This window comes from Oncorhynchus nerka, linkage group LG6 (assembly GCF_034236695.1).
Source record: "Oncorhynchus nerka isolate Pitt River linkage group LG6, Oner_Uvic_2.0, whole genome shotgun sequence".
Classification (NCBI taxonomy): domain Eukaryota; kingdom Metazoa; phylum Chordata; class Actinopteri; order Salmoniformes; family Salmonidae; genus Oncorhynchus; species Oncorhynchus nerka.
The window spans coordinates 90,613,643-90,634,501 of NC_088401.1; the positions used below are offsets into that span (position 1 = coordinate 90,613,643).

Consider the following 20,859-nt stretch of genomic DNA (forward strand, 5'->3'; position numbering starts at 1 on the left):
ATTTGTAAAAAATAAAAAATAAATGAAAATAAAGAAATATATCTTCTTTAGTCATGTCTCAGGTCTGTTATTTTGCTAATAATAATAATGATAGCGATATGGGAAGTGTCCCATATATATGATGTTAGTCACTGTAGAGTGAGAGGGAGGAGTGTTCAGAGAACGGACTTAATACGGCTCTCCTCCAGATGACCCAACTTAATACGGCTCTCCTCCAGATGACCCAACTTAATACGGCTCTCCTCCAGATGACCCAACTTAATACGGCTCTCCTCCAGATGACCCAACTTAATACGGCTCTCCTCCAGATGACCCAACTTAATACGGCTCTCCTCCAGACGACACGACTTAATACGGCTCTCCTCCAGACGACACGACTTAATACGGCTCTCCTCCAGATGACCCAACTTAATACGGCTCTCCTCCAGATGACCCAACTTAATACGGTTCTCCTCCAGATGACCCAACTTAATACGGCTCTCCTCCAGATGACACGACTTAATACGGCTCTCCTCCAGATGACACAACTGGTTCTGACAGGTCTAGAACTCTAGATTGGTCTCAGTCTACTGGCTTGTCTAGGGTGCATCCCAAATGGCTCCCTACTGAAAGCAGTACTTTAGACCAGGGCCTTTAGGGCTGTGGGTAACAGTAGAGCCATTTGGGACAGACTAGGTGGGGGAGCGTATATCAACCTGACTGAAGGAGGGACGAGGGAGCAGAGGAGATGTAAATAAAGTGAATGAGAGAAAAAAAAGGAGTGTCACCTGACCAGACACTCTCTCTCCCGACCGACCAGACGCTCTCTCTCTCTCTCTCCCGACCAGACGCTCTCTCTCTCTCTCTCCCGACCACTCTCTCTCTCTCCCGACCAGACGCTCTCTCTCTCTCCCGACCAGACGCTCTCTCTCTCTCTCTCTCCCGACCAGACGCTCTCTCTCTCCCGACCAGACGCTCTCTCTCTCCCGACCAGACGCTCTCTCTCTCCCGACCAGACGCTCTCTCTCTCTCCCGACCAGACGCTCTCTCTCTCCCGACCAGACGCTCTCTCTCTCTCTCCCGACCAGACGCTCTCTCTCCCGACCAGACGCTCTCTCTCCCGACCAGACGCTCTCTCTCTCCCGACCAGACGCTCTCTCTCTCTCTCCCGACCAGACGCTCTCTCTCTCTCCCGACCAGACGCTCTCTCTCTCTCCCGACCAGACGCTCTCTCTCTCTCTCCCGACCAGACGCTCTCTCTCTCTCTCCCGACCAGACGCTCTCTCTCTCTCTCTCCCGACCAGACGCTCTCTCTCTCTCCCGACCAGACGCTCTCTCTCTCTCCCGACCAGACGCTCTCTCTCCCGACCAGACGCTCTCGCTCTCTCTCCCGACCAGACGCTTCTCTCTCTCCCGACTCTTCTCTCTCCCGACCAGACGCTCTCTCTCTCTCCCGACCAGACGCTCTCTCTCTCCCGACCAGACGCTCTCTCTCTCTCCCGACCAGACGCTCTCTCTCTCTCTCTCCCGACCAGACGCTCTCTCTCTCTCCCGACCAGACGCTTTCTCTCTCTCCACCAGACGCTCTCTCTCTCCCGACCAGACGCTCTCTCTCTCCCGACCAGACGCTCTCTCTCTCTCTCTCCCGACCAGACGCTCTCTCTCTCCCGACCAGACGCTCTTCTCTCCCGACCAGACGCTCTTCTCTCTCCCGACCAGACGCTCTCTCTCTCCCGACCAGACGCTCTCTCTCCCGACCAGACGCTCTCTCTCTCTCCCGACCAGACGCTCTCTCTCCCGACCAGACGCTTCTCTCTCCCGACCAGACGCTCTCTCTCCCGACCAGACGCTCTCTCTCTCCCGACCAGACGCTCTCTCTCCCGACCAGACGCGCTCTCTCTCCCGACCAGACGCTCTCTCTCCCGACCAGACGCTCTCTCTCTCCCGACCAGACGCTCTCTCTCTCTCTCCCGACCAGACGCTCTCTCTCTCTCTCTCCCGACCAGACGCTCTCTCTCTCTCCCGACCAGACGCTCTCTCTCTCTCCCGACCAGACGCTCTCTCTCTCTCTCCCGACCAGACGCTCTCTCTATCTCCCGACCAGACGCTCTCTCTCCCTCCCGACCAGACGCTCTCTCTCTCCCGACCAGACGCTCTCTCTCTCTCTCTCCCGACCAGACGCTCTCTCTCTCTCTCCCGACCAGACGCTCTCTCTCTCTCCCGACCAGACGCGCTCTCTCTCTCTCCCGACCAGACGCTCTCTCTCTCTCTCCCGACCAGACTCTCTCTCTCTCCCGACCAGACGCTCTCTCTCCCGACCAGACGCTCTCTCTCTCCGACCAGACGCGCTCGCTCTCTCTCCCGACCAGACGCGCTCGCTCTCTCTCCCGACCAGACGCTCTCTCTCTCTCCCGACCAGACGCTCTCTCTCTCCCGACCAGACGCTCTCTCTCTCCCGACCAGACGCTCTCTCTCTCCCAACCAGACGCTCTCTCTCTCTCTCCCAACCAGACGCTCTCTCTCTCCCAACCAGACGCTCTCTCTCTCTCTCCCAACCAGACGCTCCCTCTCTCTCCCAACCAGACGCTCCCTCTCTCCCAACCAGAAGTTCTCTCTCCCAAACAGACGCGCTCTCACATCTAACCAGACGCTCCCTCTCCTAACCAGACGCTCCCTCTCCTAACCAGACGCTCCCTCTCCTAACCAGACGCTCCCTCTCCTAACCAGACGCTCTTTCTCCTAACCAGTGGATGAGGTCAGAGGTGGTCGGTTGTCATGAGGAAGTAGGAACTGGAACACCGTGGTTGAGGTCAGAGGTGGTCTGTTATCATGAGGAAGTAGGAACTGGAACACCGTGGATGAGGTCAGAGGTGGTTGGTTGTCATGAGGAAGTAGGAACTGGAACACCGTGGTTGAGGTCAGAGGTGGTCGGTTGTCATGAGGAAGTAGGAACTGGAACACCGTGGTTGAGGTCAGAGGTGGTCGGTTGTCATGAGGAAGTAGGAACTGGAACACCGTGGTTGCTAAAGTAACTTTACTGGTTGTTGCACACATCATCTGCTTCTTTCATGACAGGAAAATGTCTGACCTAGTCGAGTAATACCAGTTTTAAAGACTTCTATTTATCAATGGCTTTCATCTTAGTTGTCATGGTAGTGATGAGACCATTGATAAAGAACATCTTGACGGCACCCTATTCCCTGTGTAGTGCACTACATTTGATGAGCGCCCTATGGTCCCTGGTCTAAAAGTCATGCACTACATTGGCAATAGGGTGACATTTGGGATATAGCCCTTATAACTAAACAGTTCCCTCCCTTCCCACAGAAACCCTGTAACAACGTCAAACGGATAATTCAGATTGTTATCAATTACAAATCAAAAGAACACACACGTTCAGAAAAACATTAGAAGGAACTAACAAAATACTATTACTTTTTGGCAAAAACATAAAGACGTACAAATCCTTTGAACATCTTCAGAAAGTAGATAAAACCAAAAAAAAACAACTTCATAACAAATGGATTTGACACAAGGACACTGAACAGATAGTACGGCCAGTCACAATGGATTTGACACAAGGACACTGAACAGATAGTACGGCCAGTCACAATGGATTTGACACAAGGACACTGAACAGATAGTACGGCCAGTCACAATGGATTTGACACAAGGACACTGAACAGATAGTACGGCCAGTCACAATGGATTTAGGAAACATTCTATAAAAAAGGAGAGGGGGCAGGGCAGTAAACATTGACCACGTTGTAGTTCTACAACCAACACCAGCTCTAGAACCAACACCAGCTCTAGAACCAAGACCAGCTCTACAACCAAGACCAGCTCTACAACCAAGACCAGCTCTACAACCAAGACCAGCTCTAGAACCAACACCAGCTCTAGAACCAAGACCAGCTCTACAACCAAGACCAGCTCTACAACCAAGACCAGTTCTACAACCAAGACCAGCTCTACAACCAAGACCAGCTCTACAACCAAGACCAGTTCTACAACCAAGACCAGCTCTACAACCAAGACCAGCTCTAGAACCAAGACCAGCTCTACAACCAAGACCAGCTCTAGAACCAAGACCAGCTCTAGAACCAAGACCAGCTCTACAACCAAGACCAGCTCTAGAACCAAGACCAGCTCTAGAACCAAGACCAGCTCTAGAACCAAGACCAGTTCTAGAACCATGACCAGCTCTAGAACCAAGACCAGCTCTAGAACCAAGACCAGCTCTAGAACCAAGACCAGCTCTAGAACCAAGACTAGCTCTAGAACCAAGACTACTTCTAGAGTTGGTCCATTATTCAGTCAATACCGTAATAGATTCAGCATTATGAAATGACAATAAGAAAAGCCTGGTTCAGACAACATTGAAATGAGAAACCAAACGACCCAGAAAGCTGAAAACACTTGATTTGAGAGACATACTGCATGACATGGGCTTAAAAAAAAACCTAAGGCACAATTGATTCATTATATTTCCAATGGCTTGATGTGACAGTGTGATTCATTCCACAATACAATCATAAATACAGTATGTTACAATGTGGTATTTTACACCTGAAAAAGACAGTATATATTCACTTCATGTCACAAAGTACAAAATATTATGTAAAAAAAAAAACATTTGAAAGTAACATGAGAAAAACATTTGATGACAAATTACTACATTTTACCACCCTATTTAATTCATAGTGCACTATTTATGAGGCTCCAAAAGAAGTGCACTATTTATGAGGCTCCAAAAGAAGTGCACTATTTATGAGGCTCCAAAAGAAGTGCCCTATATATGAGGCTCCAAAAGAAGTGCACTATTTATGAGGACCCAAAAGAAGGGCACTATTTATGAGGCTCCAAAAGAAGTGCACTATAAAAGGGTAAATGTTGCCATTTGAAAACAACCATCCATCCTGTTGTCATCTGGAGAAATATACTGCCCGTCTCTGGGTGCATCTCAATAGTCTGGAGTCGCTTCCTCGCCTCGTCTCCTTTCCTTCCTCTGCTCTGACAGATGAAGGAAAGTAAAGGCTCCGTTGGTAGAGCATGGCATTTGTAACGACAGGATGGTGGGATCGATTCCCGCTGGGGCCACCCATAGAGAAAAATGTGTAACATGACTAAGTCACTTAGGAAACAACCGTCAGCTAAATGGTATATATTATTATTCTAGCAGGTGAAGGAGAGGAAGCTTGTAGACTATTGAGATACACCCTTCTGGATGTTAGAAATACGTTTCATGAGGGCGTAGTGACACGTAGTGATGCGTCCTCGGGACAGCGTAGTGATACGTCCTCAGGACATCTTTCCTATCTGGATCTTCTTCCAGGCCTCGGAGGCTGTGAATATACAGGAGTCTATGATGCCTGCTACCGTGAACGTCCCCCCGATGATGGCACAGATCTGGAGGGGAGAGGTCAGGGGTTAGGATGAATCAGGATGAATCAGGATGTAGACATGAGGCTAGGGTTAGGGTTGTAGTTGAAGCTAGGGTTGTAGTTGAGGCTAGGGTTGTAGTTGAGGCTAGGGTTAGGGTTGTAGTTGAGGCTAGGGTTGTAGTTGAGCCTAGGGTTGTAGTTGAGGCTAGGGTTAGGGTTGTAGTTGAGGCTAGGGTTAGGGTTGAGGCTAGGGTTAGGGTTGTAGTTGAGGCTAGGGTTAGGGTTGTAGTTGAGGCTAGGGTTAGGGTTGTAGTTGAGGCTAGGGTTAGGGTTGTAGTTGAGGCTAGGGTTAGGGTTGTAGTTGAGATTAGGGTTAGGGTTGTAGTTGAGGTTAGGGTTAGGGTTGTAGTTGAGGCTAGGGTTAGGGTTGTAGTTGAGATTAGGGTTGTAGTTGAGGCTAGGGTTGTAGTTGAGGTTAGGGTTGTAGTTGAGGTTAGGGTTGTAGTTGAGGCTAGGGTTGTAGTTGAGGCTAGGGTTGTAGTTGAGGCTAGGGTTGTAGTTGAGATTAGGGTTGTAGTTGAGGCTAGGGTTAGGGTTAGGGTTGTAGTTGAGGCTAGGGTTAGGGTTGTAGTTGAGGCTAGGGTTAGGGTTGAGGCTAGGGTTAGGGTTGTAGTTGAGGCTAGGGTTAGGGTTGTAGTTGAGGTTAGGGTTAGGGTTGTAGCTGAGGTTAGGGTTGTAGTTGAGGTTAGGTTGTAGTTGAGGCTAGGGTTGTAGTTGAGGCTAGGGTTAGGGGTTGTAGTTGAGGCTAGGGGGTTGTAGTTGTTAGGTTAGGGTTGTAGTTGAGGCTAGGGGGTTGTAGTTAGGTTGTAGTTGAGGTTAGGGTTGTAGTTGAGGGTTAGGGTTGTAGTTGAGGCTAGGGTTGTAGTTGAGGTTAGGTTGTAGTTGAGATTAGGGTTGTAGTTGAGCCTAGGGTTGTAGTTGAGCCTAGGGTTGTAGTTGAGGCTAGGGTTAGGGTTGTAGTTGAGGCTAGGGTTAGGGTTGAGGCTAGGGTTAGGGTTGTAGTTGAGGCTAGGGTTAGGGTTGTAGTTGAGGTTAGGGTTGTAGTTGAGGTTAGGGTTGTAGTTGAGGTTAGGGTTGTAGTTGAGATTAGGGTTGTAGTTGAGGCTAGGGTTGTAGTTGAGGCTAGGGTTGTAGTTGAGGTTAGGGTTGTAGTTGAGGTTAGGGTTGTAGTTGAGATTAGGGTTGTAGTTGAGATTAGGGTTGTAGTTGAGGCTAGGGTTAGGGTTAGGGTTGTAGTTGAGGCTAGGGTTAGGGTTGTAGTTGAGGCTAGGGTTAGGGTTGAGGCTAGGGTTAGGGTTGTAGTTGAGGCTAGGGTTAGGGTTGTAGTTGAGGCTAGGGTTAGGGTTGTAGTTGAGGTTAGGGTTGTAGTTGAGGTTAGGGTTAGGGTTGTAGTTGAGGTTAGGGTTGTAGTTGAGGTTAGGGTTGTAGTTGAGGCTAGGGTTGTAGTTGAGGCTAGGGTTAGGGTTAGGGTTGTAGTTGAGGCTAGGGTTAGGGTTAGGGTTGTAGTTGAGGCTAGGGTTAGGGTTGTAGTTAGGGTTGTAGTTGAGGTTAGGGTTGTAGTTGAAGCCAGGGTTAGGGTTGTAGTTGAGGCTAGGGTTGTAGTTGAGGTTAGGGTTGTAGTTGAGCCTAGGGTTGTAGTTGAGCCTAGGGTTGTAGTTGAGGCTAGGGTTAGGGTTGTAGTTGAGGCTAGGGTTAGGGTTGTAGTTGAGGCTAGGGTTAGGGTTGTAGTTGAGGCTAGGGTTAGGGTTGTAGTTGAGGTTAGGGTTAGGGTTGTAGTTGAGGTTAGGGTTAGGGTTGTAGTTGAGGTTAGGGTTAGGGTTGTAGTTGAGGCTAGGGTTGTAGTTGAGGTTAGGGTTGTAGTTGAGGCTAGGGTTAGGGTTGTAGTTGAGGTTAGGGTTGTAGTTGAAGCTAGGGTTAGGGTTGTAGTTGAGGCTAGGGTTAGGGTTGTAGTTGAGGCTAGGGTTAGGGTTGTAGTTGAGGCTAGGGTTAGGGTTGTAGTTGAGGTTAGGGTTAGAGTTGAGGTTAGGGTTAGGGTTGTAGTTGAGGCTAGGGTTGGGGTTGTAGTTGAGATTAGGGTTAGGGTTGTAGTTGAGGTTAGGGTTGTAGTTGAGGCTAGGGTTAGGGTTGTAGTTGAGGCTAGGGTTAGGGTTGTAGTTGAGGCTAGGGTTAGGGTTGTAGTTGAGATTAGGGTTAGGGTTGTAGTTGAGGTTAGGGTTGTAGTTGAGGCTAGGGTTAGGGTTGTAGTTGAGATTAGGGTTGTAGTTGAGGCTAGGGTTGTAGTTGAGGTTAGGGTTGTAGTTGAGGTTAGGGTTGTAGTTGAGGCTAGGGTTGTAGTTGAGGCTAGGGTTGTAGTTGAGATTAGGGTTGTAGTTGAGGCTAGGGTTAGGGTTGTAGTTGAGGTTAGGGTTAGGGTTGTAGTTGAGGTTAGGGTTGTAGTTGAGGTTAGGGTTAGGGTTGTAGTTGAGGTTAGGGTTGTAGTTGAGGTTAGGGTTGTAGTTGAAGCTAGGGTTGTAGTTGAGGCTAGGGTTAGGGTTGTAGTTGAGGTTAGGGTTGTAGTTGAGGCTAGGGTTAGGGTTGTAGTTGAGGCTAGGGTTGTAGTTGAGGTTAGGGTTGTAGTTGAGGCTAGGGTTGTAGTTGAGGCTAGGGTTGTAGTTGAGGCTAGGGTTAGGGTTGTAGTTGAGGCTAGGGTTGGGGTTGTAGTTGAGGTTAGGGTTGTAGTTGAGGCTAGGGTTAGGGTTGAGGTTAGGGTTGTAGTTGAGGCTAGGGTTGTAGTTGAGTCTAGGGTTGTAGTTGAGGCTAGGGTTGTAGTTGAGGCTAGGGTTAGGGTTGTAGTTGAGGCTAGGGTTGTAGTTGAGGCTAGGGTTAGGGTTGTAGTTGAGGCTAGGGTTGTAGTTGAGGCTAGGGTAAGGGGTTAGCGGTTAGGGTAACATACCGTAGTTATGAACCGGTAGAGGGGTTAGCGGTTAGGGTAACATACCGTAGTTATGAACCGGTAGAGGGGTTGTCTCTTCTCTGTGTACTTGACTGTGATTGGACTGAGGTCATAGCGGTACCAGATAGCTGGGATAATCCTTCCTGTGTGGCTATAGGCTACGTACTCCTGTAGGGGCGGGACAAAGAGACATAACATTATAATATGTCATATTATTGGCTGTGTACTGCTGCAGGGGCGGGACAAAGAGACATAACCCCATCGATGAGAATGGGGGCGTGCTCAATTCTCCTTTTCCTGTCGTCCACAATCAGCTCCTTTGTCTTGCTCACATTGAGGAGAGGTTGTTTCCTGGACACTCAAGGATATTCAGAGACTTGTCCCAAAGCCACTCCTGCGTTGTCTTGGCTGTGTGATTAGGGCTGTTGTCCTGTTGGAAGGTGAACCTTCGCCCCCAGTCTGAGGTCCTGAGCAGGTTTTCATCAAGGATCTCGCTCTACTTTGCTCTGTTAATCTTTCCCTTGATCCTGACTAGTCTCCCAGTCCCTGCCGCTGAAACCCCCCCCCACCATGCTTCACCGTAGGGATGGTGCCAGATTTCCTCCAGATGTGACACTTGGCTTTCAGGCCAAAGAGTTCAATCTTGGATACATCAGACCAGAGAATCTTGTTTCTCATGGTCAGAGTCTTTAGATGCCTTTTGGAAAACGCCAAACGGGCTGTCATGTGCCTTTTACTGATGAGTGGCTTCCGTCTGGCCTGATTGGTAGAGTGCTGCAGAGAAGAATGTCCTTCTGGAAGGTTCTCCTATTTCCACAGAGGAACTCAGGTGCTCTGTCAGGGTGACCATCCGGTTCTTGGTCACCTCCCTGACCAAGGCCCTTCTCCCAGATTTTTGGTACCCTTCCCCAGATCTGTGCCTCGACACAATCCTGTCTCGGAGCTCTACGGACAATTCCTTTGACCTCATGGCTTGGTTTTTGCTCTGACATGCACTGTCAACAGTGGGACCTTATATAGACAGGTGTTTGCCTTTCCAAATCATGTCCATTTAATTGAATTCCTAAAAACCTGTTTTTATTTTTCATTACGGGGAATTTTGTGTAAACTATTTAATCATTTAAAAATAAGGCTGCAATGGAAGTCAAGGGGTCTGAATACTTTCCGAAAAGACAGGTATAGTTGTGAGGTTGTGGATGGGTTATTAGCAATTACGGGCAGGTGAACAAACAGCTGCCACTATTATCCATACCTTGTTGACTACAGTATTCTGGTAGGGTTCTAGTCCATACCTTGTTGACTACAGTATACTGGTAGGGTTCTAGTCCATACCTCGTTGACTACAGTATTCTGGTAGGGTTCTGGTCCATACCTTGTTGACTATAGTATACTGGCAGGGGTAGGGTTCTAGTCCATACCTTGTTGACTACAGTATTCTGGTAGGGTTCTAGTCCATACCTCGTTGACTACAGTATACTGGTAGGGTTCTAGTCCATACCTCGTTGACTACAGTATTCTGGTAGGGTTCTAGTCCATACCTCGTTGACTACAGTATTCTGGCAGGGGTAGGGTTCTAGTCCATACCTCGTTGACTACAGTATTCTGGTAGGGTTCTAGTCCATACCTCGTTGACTACAGTATTCTGGTAGGGTTCTAGTCCATACCTCGTTGACTACAGTATTCTGGTAGGGTTCTAGTCCATACCTTGTTGACTACAGTATTCTGGTAGGGTTCTGGTCCATACCTTGTTGACTACAGTATTCTGGTAGGGTTCTAGTCCATACCTCGTTGACTACAGTATACTGGCAGGGGTAGGGTTCTAGTCCATACCTTGTTGACTACAGTATACTGGCAGGGTTCTAGTCCATACCTTGTTGACTACAGTATACTGGCAGGGGTAGGGTTCTAGTCCATACCTCGTTGACTACAGTATTCTGGCAGGGGTAGGGTTGTAGTCCATACCTCGTTGACTACAGTATACTGGCAGGGTTCTAGTCCATACCTCATTGACTACAGTATTCTGGTAGGGTTCTAGTCCATACCTCGTTGACTACAGTATACTGGTAGGGTTCTAGTCCATACCTCGTTGACTACAGTATACTGGTAGGGTTCTAGTCCATACCTCTTAGACTACAGTATTCTGGCAGGGGTAAGGTTCTAGTCCATACCTCGTTGACTACAGTATTCTGGTAGGGTTCTGGTCCATACCTTGTTGACTATAGTATACTGGCAGGGGTAGGGTTCTAGTCCATACCTTGTTGACTACAGTATTCTGGTAGGGTTCTAGTCCATACCTCGTTGACTACAGTATTCTGGCAGGGGTAGGGTTCTAGTCCATACCTCGTTGACTACAGTATTCTGACTACAGTATTCTAGGGTTCTACCTCGTTGTCCTGGTATAGTCCATACCTCGTTGACTACAGTATTCTGGTAGGGTTCTGGTCCATACCTTGTTGACTATAGTATACTGGCAGGGGTAGGGTTCTAGTCCATACCTTGTTGACTACAGTATTCTGGTAGGGTTGTAGTCCATACCTCGTTGACTACAGTATTCTGGTAGGGTTCTAGTCCATACCTCGTTGACTACAGTATTCTGGCAGGGGTAGGGTTCTAGTCCATACCTTGTTGACTATCGTATTCTGGTAGGGTTCTAGTCCATACCTCGTTGACTACAGTATTCTGGTAGGGTTCTAGTCCATACCTCGTTGACTACAGTATACTGGCAGGGGTAGGGTTCTAGTCCATACCTTGTTGACTACAGTATACTGGCAGGGGTAGGGTTCTAGTCCACACCTTGTTGACTACAGTATACTGGCAGGGGTAGGGTTGTAGTCCATACCTCGTTGACTACAGTATTCTGGCAGGGGTAGGGTTGTAGTCCATACCTCGTTGACTACAGTATACAGGCAGGGGTAGGGTTCTAGTCCATACCTCGTTGACTACAGTATTCTGGCAGGGGTAGGGTTGTAGTCCATACCTCGATGAATAGAGTATTCTGGTAGGGTTATAGGCCATACCTTGTTGACTACAGTATTCTGGTAGGGTTATAGTCCATACCTTATTGACTAGAGTATTCTGGTACGGTTCTAGTCCATACCTTGTTGACTACAGTATTCTGGTAGGATTATAGTCCATACCTTGTTGACTACAGTATACTGGCAGGGGCAGGGTTCTAGTCCATACCTTGTTGACTACAGTATACTGGCAGGGGTAGTGTTCTAGTCCATACCTTGTTGACTACAGTATACTGGCAGGGTTCTAGTCCATACCTTGTTGACTACAGTATTCTGGTAGGGTTCTAGTCCATACCTCGTTGACTACAGTATTCTGGTAGGGTTCTAGTCCATACCTTGTTGACTACAGTATTCTGGCAGGGTTCTAGTCCATACCTCGTTGACTACAATATTCTGTCAGGGGTAGGGTTCTAGTCCATACCTTGTTGACTACAGTATTCTGGCAGGGTTCTAGTCCATACCTCGTTGACTACAGTATTCTGTCAGGGGTAGGGTTCTAGTCCATACCTCGTTGAATTTAGTATTCTGGCAGGGTTCTAGTCCATACCTTGTTGACTACATTATTCTGGTAGGGTTCTAGTCCATACCTTGTTGACTACAGTATTCTGGCAGGGGTAGGGTTCTAGTCCATACCTCGTTGACTACAGTATTCTGGCAGGGGTAGGGTTCTAGTCCATACCTTGTTGACTACAGTATTCTGGTAGGGTTCTAGTCCATACCTTGTTGACTACAGTATTCTGGTAGGGTTCTAGTCCATACCTTGTTGACTACAGTATTCTGGTAGGGTTCTAGTCCATACCTTGTTGGCTACTGTGTACTGGTAGGAGAACCTCTGTTTTCCACTCAGGTCTTCATAGACTGTTGGGACAATCTTTAGGATGTAGTCATGAGATGCCAGAGCTGCAAGGGAACACAAGTTAACTTTTATAACAGGAATAAAATAGTATAGTTATTTTTTAATGAGAGACTGCTAGAATAGGGGTTGTTCTAGTAACCATAGTAACCCGTTTGTATTCCCATGAGAGGAACGTTTCCATGTCTTAGTCCTTCTGCTCTGTAGGGGTCTCTCTCACACACACCTCTCATACACAGGCAACAGAGAGATAAACAGATCTCTACGTACGGTTGGAGACCAGCCTGTCAGCTCCTCCCAACGCATTAAAGGCTCCTTGGACATTCTGCACCTGTAGCGTGGCACACAGGAGACGAGACAGACAGAGACAGAGAGAGACGAGACAGACAGGAGACGAGACAGACAGACAGACAGGAGCCGATACAGACAGACCGGAGCCGATACAGACAGACAGACAGACAGGAGACAGACAGGAGCCGAGGCAGACAGACAGGAGCCGAGGCAGACAGACAGACAGACAGACAGGAGACGAGACAGACAGAGACGAGACAGAGAGACAGACAGGAGACGAGACAGAGACAGAGAGGAGACGAGACAGACAGAGACGAGACAGACAGAGACGAGACAGACAGACAGGAGACGAGACAGACAGGAGCCGATACAGACAGACACAGACAGACAGGAGACGAGACAGGCAGACAGGAGACGAGACAGACAGGAGCCGAGACAGACAGGAGCCGAGACAGACAGAGACGAGACCCGAGACAGACAGACAGGAGCCGAGACAGACAGACAGGAGCCGAGACAGACAGACAGACAGGAGCCGAGACAGACAGGAGCCGAGACAGACAGGAGCCGAGACAGACAGGAGCCGAGACAGACAGGAGCCGAGACAGACAGGAGCCGAGACAGACAGGAGCCGAGACAGACAGAGACGAGACCCGAGACAGACAGACAGGAGCCGAGACAGACAGACAGACAGGAGCCGAGACAGACAGACAGACAGGAGCCGAGACAGACAGACAGACAGGAGCCGAGACAGACAGACAGACAGGAGCCGAGACAGACAGGAGCCGAGACAGACAGGAGCCGAGACAGACAGGAGCCGAGACAGACAGGAGCCGAGACAGACAGACAGGAGCCGAGACAGACAGACCGTAGACAGACAGACAGACGCCGAGACAGACAGGAGCCGAGACAGACAGGAGCCGAGACAGACAGGAGCCGAGACAGACAGACAGGAGCCGAGACAGACAGACCGTAGCCGAGACAGACAGACAGGAGCCGAGACAGACAGACAGGAGCCGAGACAGACAGGAGCCGAGACAGACACAGAGAGGTATTTATGTAGGAGGATCTTACATATTATCATACTCTCCAATGTGTCAGTACACAGGTTGATGTTGGATAAGATAGAGAGGGTGTCTATAGAAGTGCCCTGACCTGTAGTTTCAGATAGAGAGGGTGTCTATAGAAGTGCCCTGACCTGTAGTTTCAGATAGAGAGGGTGTCTATAGAAGTGCCCTGACCTGTAGTTTCAGATAGAGAGGGTGTCTATAGAAGTGCCCTGACCTGTAGTTTCAGATAGAGAGGGTGTCTATAGAAGTGCCCTGACCTGTAGTTTCAGATAGAGAGGGTGTCTATAGAAGTGCCCTGACCTGTAGTGTCTATAGAGTGCCTGACCTGTAGTTTCAGATAGAGAGGGTGTCTATAGAAGTGCCCTGACCTGTAGTTTCAGATAGAGAGGGTGTCTATAGAAGTGCCCTGACCTGTAGTTTCAGATAGAGAGGGTGTCTATAGAAGTGCCCTGACCTGTAGAGAGGGTGTCTATAGAAGTGTCCTGACCTGTATCTGGGTGTCTACAGAAGTGCCCTGACCTGTAGTTTCAGATAGAGAGGGTGTCTATAGAAGTGCCCTGACCTGTAGTTTCAGATAGAGAGGGTGTCTATAGAAGTGTCCTGACCTGTAGTTTCAGATAGAGAGGGTGTCTATAGAAGTGTCCTGACCTGTAGTTTCAGATAGAGAGGGTGTCTATAGAAGTGCCCTGACCTGTAGTTTCAGATAGAGAGGGTGTCTATAGAAGTGCCCTGACCTGTAGTTTCAGATAGAGAGGGTGTCTATAGAAGTGCCCTGACCTGTAGTTTCAGATAGAGAGGGTGTCTATAGAGTGCCCTGTAGGGTGTTTGCCCTGATAGAGAGGTGTGCCCCTGACCTGTAGTTTCAGATAGGGTGTCTATAGAAGTGCCCTGACCTGTAGTTTCAGATAGAGAGGGTGTCTAGAAGTGCCCTGACCTGTAGTTTCAGATAGAGAGGTGTCTATAGAAGTGCCCTGACCTGTAGTTTCAGATAGAGAGGGTGTCTATAGAAGTGCCCTGACCTGTAGTTTCAGATAGAGAGGGTGTCTATAGAAGTGCCCTGACCTGTAGTTTCAGATAGAGAGGGTGTCTATAGAAGTGCCCTGACCTGTAGTTTCAGATAGAGAGGGTGTCTATAGAAGTGCCCTGACCTGTATCTGGGTGTCTACAGAAGTGCCCTGACCTGTAGTTTCAGATAGAGAGGGTGTCTATAGAAGTGCCCTGACCTGTAGTTTCAGATAGAGAGGGTGTCTATAGAAGTGCCCTGACCTGTAGTTTCAGATAGAGAGGGTGTCTATAGAAGTGTCCTGACCTGTAGTTTCAGATAGAGAGGGTGTCTATAGAAGTGCCCTGACCTGTAGTTTCAGATAGAGAGGGTGTCTAAAGAAGTGCCCTGACCTGTAGTTTCAGATAGAGAGGGTGTCTATAGAAGTGCCCTGACCTGTAGTTTCAGATAGACAGGGTGTCTATAGAAGTGCCCTGACCTAGTTTCAGATTTCTATAGAAGTGCCCTGACCTGTAGTTTCAGATAGAGGGTGTCTATAGAAGTGCCCTGACCTGTAGTTTCAGATAGAGAGGGTGTCTATAGAAGTGCCCTGACCTGTAGTTTCTCCCCGAAGGCCAGTTTGTGTATGAGGTGTGTCATGTCAGGGCTCTGGGGCTGGGCTGTGGCGCTATGGGTCGACACGTGGAAGTTACCTGGTACCTGGAGGGAGGCCACACAGATATTATCATACAGAGACAAGATCACCACACGGAGACAAGATCACCACACAGAGACAAGATCACCACACAGAGACAAGATCACCACACGGAGACAAGATCACCACACAGAGACAAGATCACCACACAGAGACAAGATCACCACACGGAGACAAGATCACCACACAGAGACAAGATCACCACACGGAGACAAGATCACCACACAGAGACAAGATCACCACACAGAGACAAGATCACCACACAGAGACAAGATCACCACACAGAGACAAGATCACCACACAGAGACAAGATCACCACAGAGACAAGATCACCACACAGAGACAAGATCACACAGAGACAAGATCACCACACAGGAGACAAGATCACCACACGGAGACAAGATCACCACACGGAGACAAGATCACCACACGGAGACAAGATCACCACACGGAGACAAGATCACCACACGGAGACAAGATCACCACACGGAGACAAGATCACCACACAGAGACAAGATCACCACACAGAGACAAGTTCACCACACAGAGACAATATCACAAACAGAAAGGGACATAAGTACAAGAACAAGCAAAAGAACAGAAGTCAGAGGTCTGTGTAGTGGGGGTCAGAGGTCTGTGTAGTGGGGGTCAGAGGTCTGTAGTGGGGGTCAGAGGTCTGTGTAGTGGGGGTCAGAGGTCTGTGTACTGGGGGTCAGAGGTCTGTGTACTGGGGGTCAGAGGTCTGTGTACTGGGGGTCAGAGGCTGTGTACTGGGGGTCAGAGGTCTGTGTACTGGGGGTCAGAGGTCTGTGTAGTGAGGGTCAGAGGTCTGTGTAGTGAGGGTCAGAGGTCTGTGTACTGGGGGTCAGAGGTCTGTGTAGTGGGGTCAGAGGTCTGTGTACTGGGGGTCAGAGGTCTGTGTAGTGGGGGTCAGAGGTCTGTGTAGTGGGGGTCAGAGGTCTGTGTAGTGGGGGTCAGAGGTCTGTGTAGTGGGGTCAGAGGTCTGTAGTGGGGGTCAGAGGTCTGTGTAGTGGGGGTCAGAGGTCTGTGTAGTGGGGTCAGAGGTCTGTAGTGGGGTCAGAGGTCTGTAGTGGGGTCAGAGGTCTGTGTACTGGGGGTCAGAGGTCTGTGTAGTGGGGGTCAGAGGTCTGTGTACTGGGGGTCAGAGGTCTGTGTAGTGGGGTCAGAGGTCTCTGTAGTGGGGGTCAGAGGTCTCTGTAGTGGGGGTCAGAGGTCTGTAGTGGGGGTCAGAGGTCTGTAGTGGGGGTCAGAGGTCTGTGTAGTGGGGGTCAGAGGTCTGTGTAGTGGGGTCAGAGGTCTGTGTAGTGGGGGTCAGAGGTCTGTAGTGGGGGTCAGAGGTCTGTAGTGGGGTCAGAGGTCTGTAGTGGGGGGGTCAGAGGTCTGTAGTGGGGTCAGAGGTCTGTGTAGTGGGGGTCAGAGGTCTGTGTAGTGGGGTCAGAGGTCTGTAGTGGGGGTCAGAGGTCTGTGTACTGGGGGTCAGAGGTCTGTGTACTGGGGGTCAGAGGTCTGTGTAGTGGGGGTCAGAGATTACTTTGTTAATAGTGAACTCTCCCTCGAAGATCACCACACGGAGACAAGATCACCACACGGAGACAAGATCACCACACGGAGACAAGATCACCACACAGAGACAAGATCACCACACAGAGACAAGTTCACCACACAGAGACAATATCACAAACAGAAAGGGACATAAGTACAAGAACAAGCAAAAGAACAGAAGTCAGAGGTCTGTGTAGTGGGGGTCAGAGGTCTGTGTAGTGGGGGTCAGAGGTCTGTGTAGTGGGGGTCAGAGGTCTGTGTAGTGGGGGTCAGAGGTCTGTGTACTGGGGGTCAGAGGTCTGTGTACTGGGGGTCAGAGGCTGTGTACTGGGGGTCAGAGGTCTGTGTAGTGAGGGTCAGAGGTCTGTGTAGTGAGGGTCAGAGGTCTGTGTAGTGGGGGTCAGAGGTCTGTGTAGTGGGGGTCAGAGGTCTGTGTACTGGGGGTCAGAGGTCTGTGTAGTGGGGGTCAGAGGTCTGTGTAGTGGGGGTCAGAGGTCTGTGTACTGGGGGTCAGAGGTCTGTGTACTGGGGTCAGAGGTCTGTGTACTGGGGGTCAGAGGCTGTGTACTGGGGTCAGAGGTCTGTGTAGTGAGGGTCAGAGGTCTGTGTAGTGAGGGTCAGAGGTCTGTGTACTGGGGGTCAGAGGTCTGTGTAGTGGGGTCAGAGGTCTGTGTACTGGGGGTCAGAGGTCTGTGTAGTGGGGGTCAGAGGTCTGTGTAGTGGGGGTCAGAGGTCTGTGTAGTGGGGGTCAGAGGTCTGTGTAGTGGGGTCAGAGGTCTGTGTAGTGGGGGTCAGAGGTCTGTGTAGTGGGGTCAGAGGTCTGTGTAGTGGGGGTCAGAGGTCTGTGTAGTGGGGGTCAGAGGTCTGTGTAGTGGGGGTCAGAGAGGTGTGTAGTGGGGGTCAGAGGTCTGTGTAGTGGGGGTCAGAGGTCTGTGTAGTGGGGGTCAGAGGTCTGTGTAGTGGGGGTCAGAGGTCTGTGTACTGGGGGTCAGAGGTCTGTGTACTGGGGGTCAGAGGTCTGTGTACTGGGGGTCAGAGGTCTGTGTAGTGGGGGTCAGAGGTCTGTGTCTGTGTAGGGGGTCAGAGGTCTCTGTAGTGGGGGTCAGAGGTCTCTGTAGTGGGGTCAGAGGTCTGTAGTGGGGGTCAGAGGTCTGTAGTGGGGGTCAGAGGTCTGTGTAGTGGGGGTCAGAGGTCTGTGTAGTGGGGTCAGAGGTCTGTAGTGGGGGTCAGAGGTCTGTGTAGTGGGGGTCAGAGGTCTGTGTAGTGGGGGTCAGAGGTCTGTGTAGTGGGGTCAGAGGTCTGTGTAGTGGGGTCAGAGGTCTGTAGTGGGGGTCAGAGGTCTGTGTAGTGGGGGTCAGAGGTCTGTGTAGTGGGGGTCAGAGGTCTGTAGTGGGGGTCAGAGGTCTGTAGTGGGGGTCAGAGGTCTGTGTACTGGGGGTCAGAGGTCTGTGTAGTGGGGGTCAGAGGTCTGTGTACTGGGGGTCAGAGGTCTGTGTAGTGGGGGTCAGAGGTCTCTGTAGTGGGGGTCAGAGGTCTGTAGTGGGGGTCAGAGGTCTGTAGTGGGGGTCAGAGGTCTGTGTAGTGGGGGTCAGAGGTCTGTGTAGTGGGGGTCAGAGGTCTGTGTAGTGGGGTCAGAGGTCTGTAGTGGGGGTCAGAGGTCTGTAGTGGGGGTCAGAGGTCTGTAGTGGGGGTCAGAGGTCTGTAGTGGGGGTCAGAGGTCTGTGTAGTGGGGGTCAGAGGTCTGTGTAGTGGGGGTCAGAGGTCTGTAGTGGGGGTCAGAGGTCTGTGTACTGGGGGTCAGAGGTCTGTGTACTGGGGGTCAGAGGTCTGTGTAGTGGGGGTCAGAGATTACTTTGTTAATAGTGAACTCTCCCTCGAAGCGACAGCCACGTCCGTGGTTGAGAGGAACCTTCATGGAGTTATCTATGTGCCCCACCTCATGACGACCCATCTCATCCTGGATATCAAGACCTACCACTGGGGGGGAGAGAGAGAGAGAGGACAACGGTGGTCAGATCATTTCTGTTGGGTACCGGCCTAGTCACAGTACAGTACATAGCAACACTACCTCGCTCTCCTTCTCAGTCGTGCTAGGTCTGATCTCTCCTGGCACATAGGCAGATAGGACCCTATTTAAGGACACCCTCTATCAGGTGAAGGACCCACACACAGAGACAGAGAGAAGCAACAGGCCTAACCCCCACTTTTACACCCCACCAGGCCCCATCCTGCGACCTACGAGGTATGTATCAGATGCTCAACGTGCTCTGCTCAAACCTACTGTGATGGTCTGGGCCTAAACCAAACAAAAACACTAGACACTATGGAACACTAGACACTATGGAACACTAGACACTATGGAACACTAGACACTATGGAACACTAGACACTATGGAACACTAGACACTATGGAACACTAGACACTATGGAACACTAGACACTATGGAACACCAGACACTATGGAACACCAGACACTATGGAACACTAGACAGACACTATGGAACACACTAGACACTACAATAAAGAGCAGGAAACTTCACCAAATAAATCAGACACAGACACTGTCACTACAAGAAACACTATGAGATGGACACTAGGTTACAGAGAGCTGGTATGGAACACCAAAGCTTTTACTATCTCATCCTGGAATATACAAGGTCTTTGGCCTCCACCAAACTAAGAGCAGGAACCTGTTGACTTCTAGGTTACAGAGAGCAAATCCAACACTACCAGAAATACAGACACTGTCATCCCATCCACAAGAAACATGGTATAGAGGAGATGGACCCACTGGTTGTCCTCTAGGTTACAGAGAGCTGGTAGTCCCATCCACCACACTACCAGGTGGGTGGTATAGAGGAGATGGACCCACTGGTTGTCCCTCTAGGTTACAGGTGGGTGGTATAGAGAGAGATGGTAGTCCCATCCACCACACTACCAGGTGGGTGGTATAGAGGAGATGGACCCACTGGTTGCCCTCTAGGTTACAGAGAGCTGGTAGTCCCATCCACCACACTACCAGGTGGGTGGTATAGAGGAGATGGACCCACTGGTTGTCCTCTAGGTTACAGAGAGATGGTAGTCCCATCCACCACACTACCAGGTGGGTGGTATAGAGGAGATGGACCCACTGGTTGTCCTCTAGGTTACAGAGAGCTGGTAGTCCCATCCACCACACTACCAGGTGGGTGGTATAGAGGAGATGGACCCACTGGTTGCCCTCTAGGTTACAGAGAGCTGGTAGTCCCATCCACTAAACTACCAGGTATGAAACAGGTTAGAGACTCAGGTGCTAATTTGGTATAGAGCAGATAGACCCACTGGTTGCCCTCTAGGTTACAGAGAGCTGGTAGTCCCATCCACTAAACTACCAGGTGTGAAACAGGTTAGAGACTCAGGTGCTAATTTGGTATAGATCAGACCTAACCCACTCTATTAAATTAGCCAAAACAGGAACATTTTATATCAGTCTAGAAATTAATAACAAAATAATAACTGAGAAAAATGCTTCATACAGTTGAAGTCAGAGGTTTACATCCACTTAGGTTGGAGTCATTAAAACTTGTTTTTCAACCACTCCACACATTTCTTGTTAACAAACTATAGTTTTGACAAGTGGGTTAGGACATCTACTTGGTGCATGACACAAGTAATGTTTCCAACAATAATTTACAGACAGATTATTCCATTTATAATTAGCTGTATCACAATTCCAGTGGGTCAGAAGTTTACATACACGAAGTTGACTGTGCCTTTAAACAGCTTGGAAAATTCCACAAAATGATGTCATGGCTTTCGAAGCTTCTGATAGGCTAATTGACATCATTTGAGTCAATTGGAGGTGTACCTGTGGATGTATTTCAAACTGTATTTCAAACTTAGTTCCTCTTTGCTTGACATCATGGGAAAATGAAAAGAAATCAGCCAAGATCTCAGCAAAAAAATTGTAGACCTCCACAAGTCTGGTTCATCCTTGGGAGGAATTTCCAAATGCCTGAAGGTACCACGTTCATCTGTAC

At 49.6% G+C, this 20,859-nt stretch overlaps 1 protein-coding gene across 2 annotated transcripts in view; it reads right to left on the reverse strand.

Annotated features, from left to right (window-relative positions):
* Window positions 1-2,996: 2,996 nt before the first annotated feature.
* ergic1 (endoplasmic reticulum-golgi intermediate compartment 1) overlaps window positions 2,997-20,859 on the reverse strand; it is a 69,362-nt gene continuing 51,499 nt past the window's right edge. For both annotated transcript variants that reach the window (XM_065020000.1, XM_065020001.1), the window contains exons 5-10: window positions 18,693-18,817; window positions 15,178-15,282; window positions 12,493-12,553; window positions 12,169-12,269; window positions 8,401-8,523; window positions 2,997-5,388 (exon numbers count right to left, since the gene is read on the reverse strand). In XM_065020000.1, coding sequence (XP_064876072.1) covers window positions 5,281-5,388; window positions 8,401-8,523; window positions 12,169-12,269; window positions 12,493-12,553; window positions 15,178-15,282; window positions 18,693-18,817 — 623 coding nt within the window. In that variant the 3' untranslated portion in view covers window positions 2,997-5,280. The remainder of the gene's footprint in view (window positions 5,389-8,400; window positions 8,524-12,168; window positions 12,270-12,492; window positions 12,554-15,177; window positions 15,283-18,692; window positions 18,818-20,859) is intronic.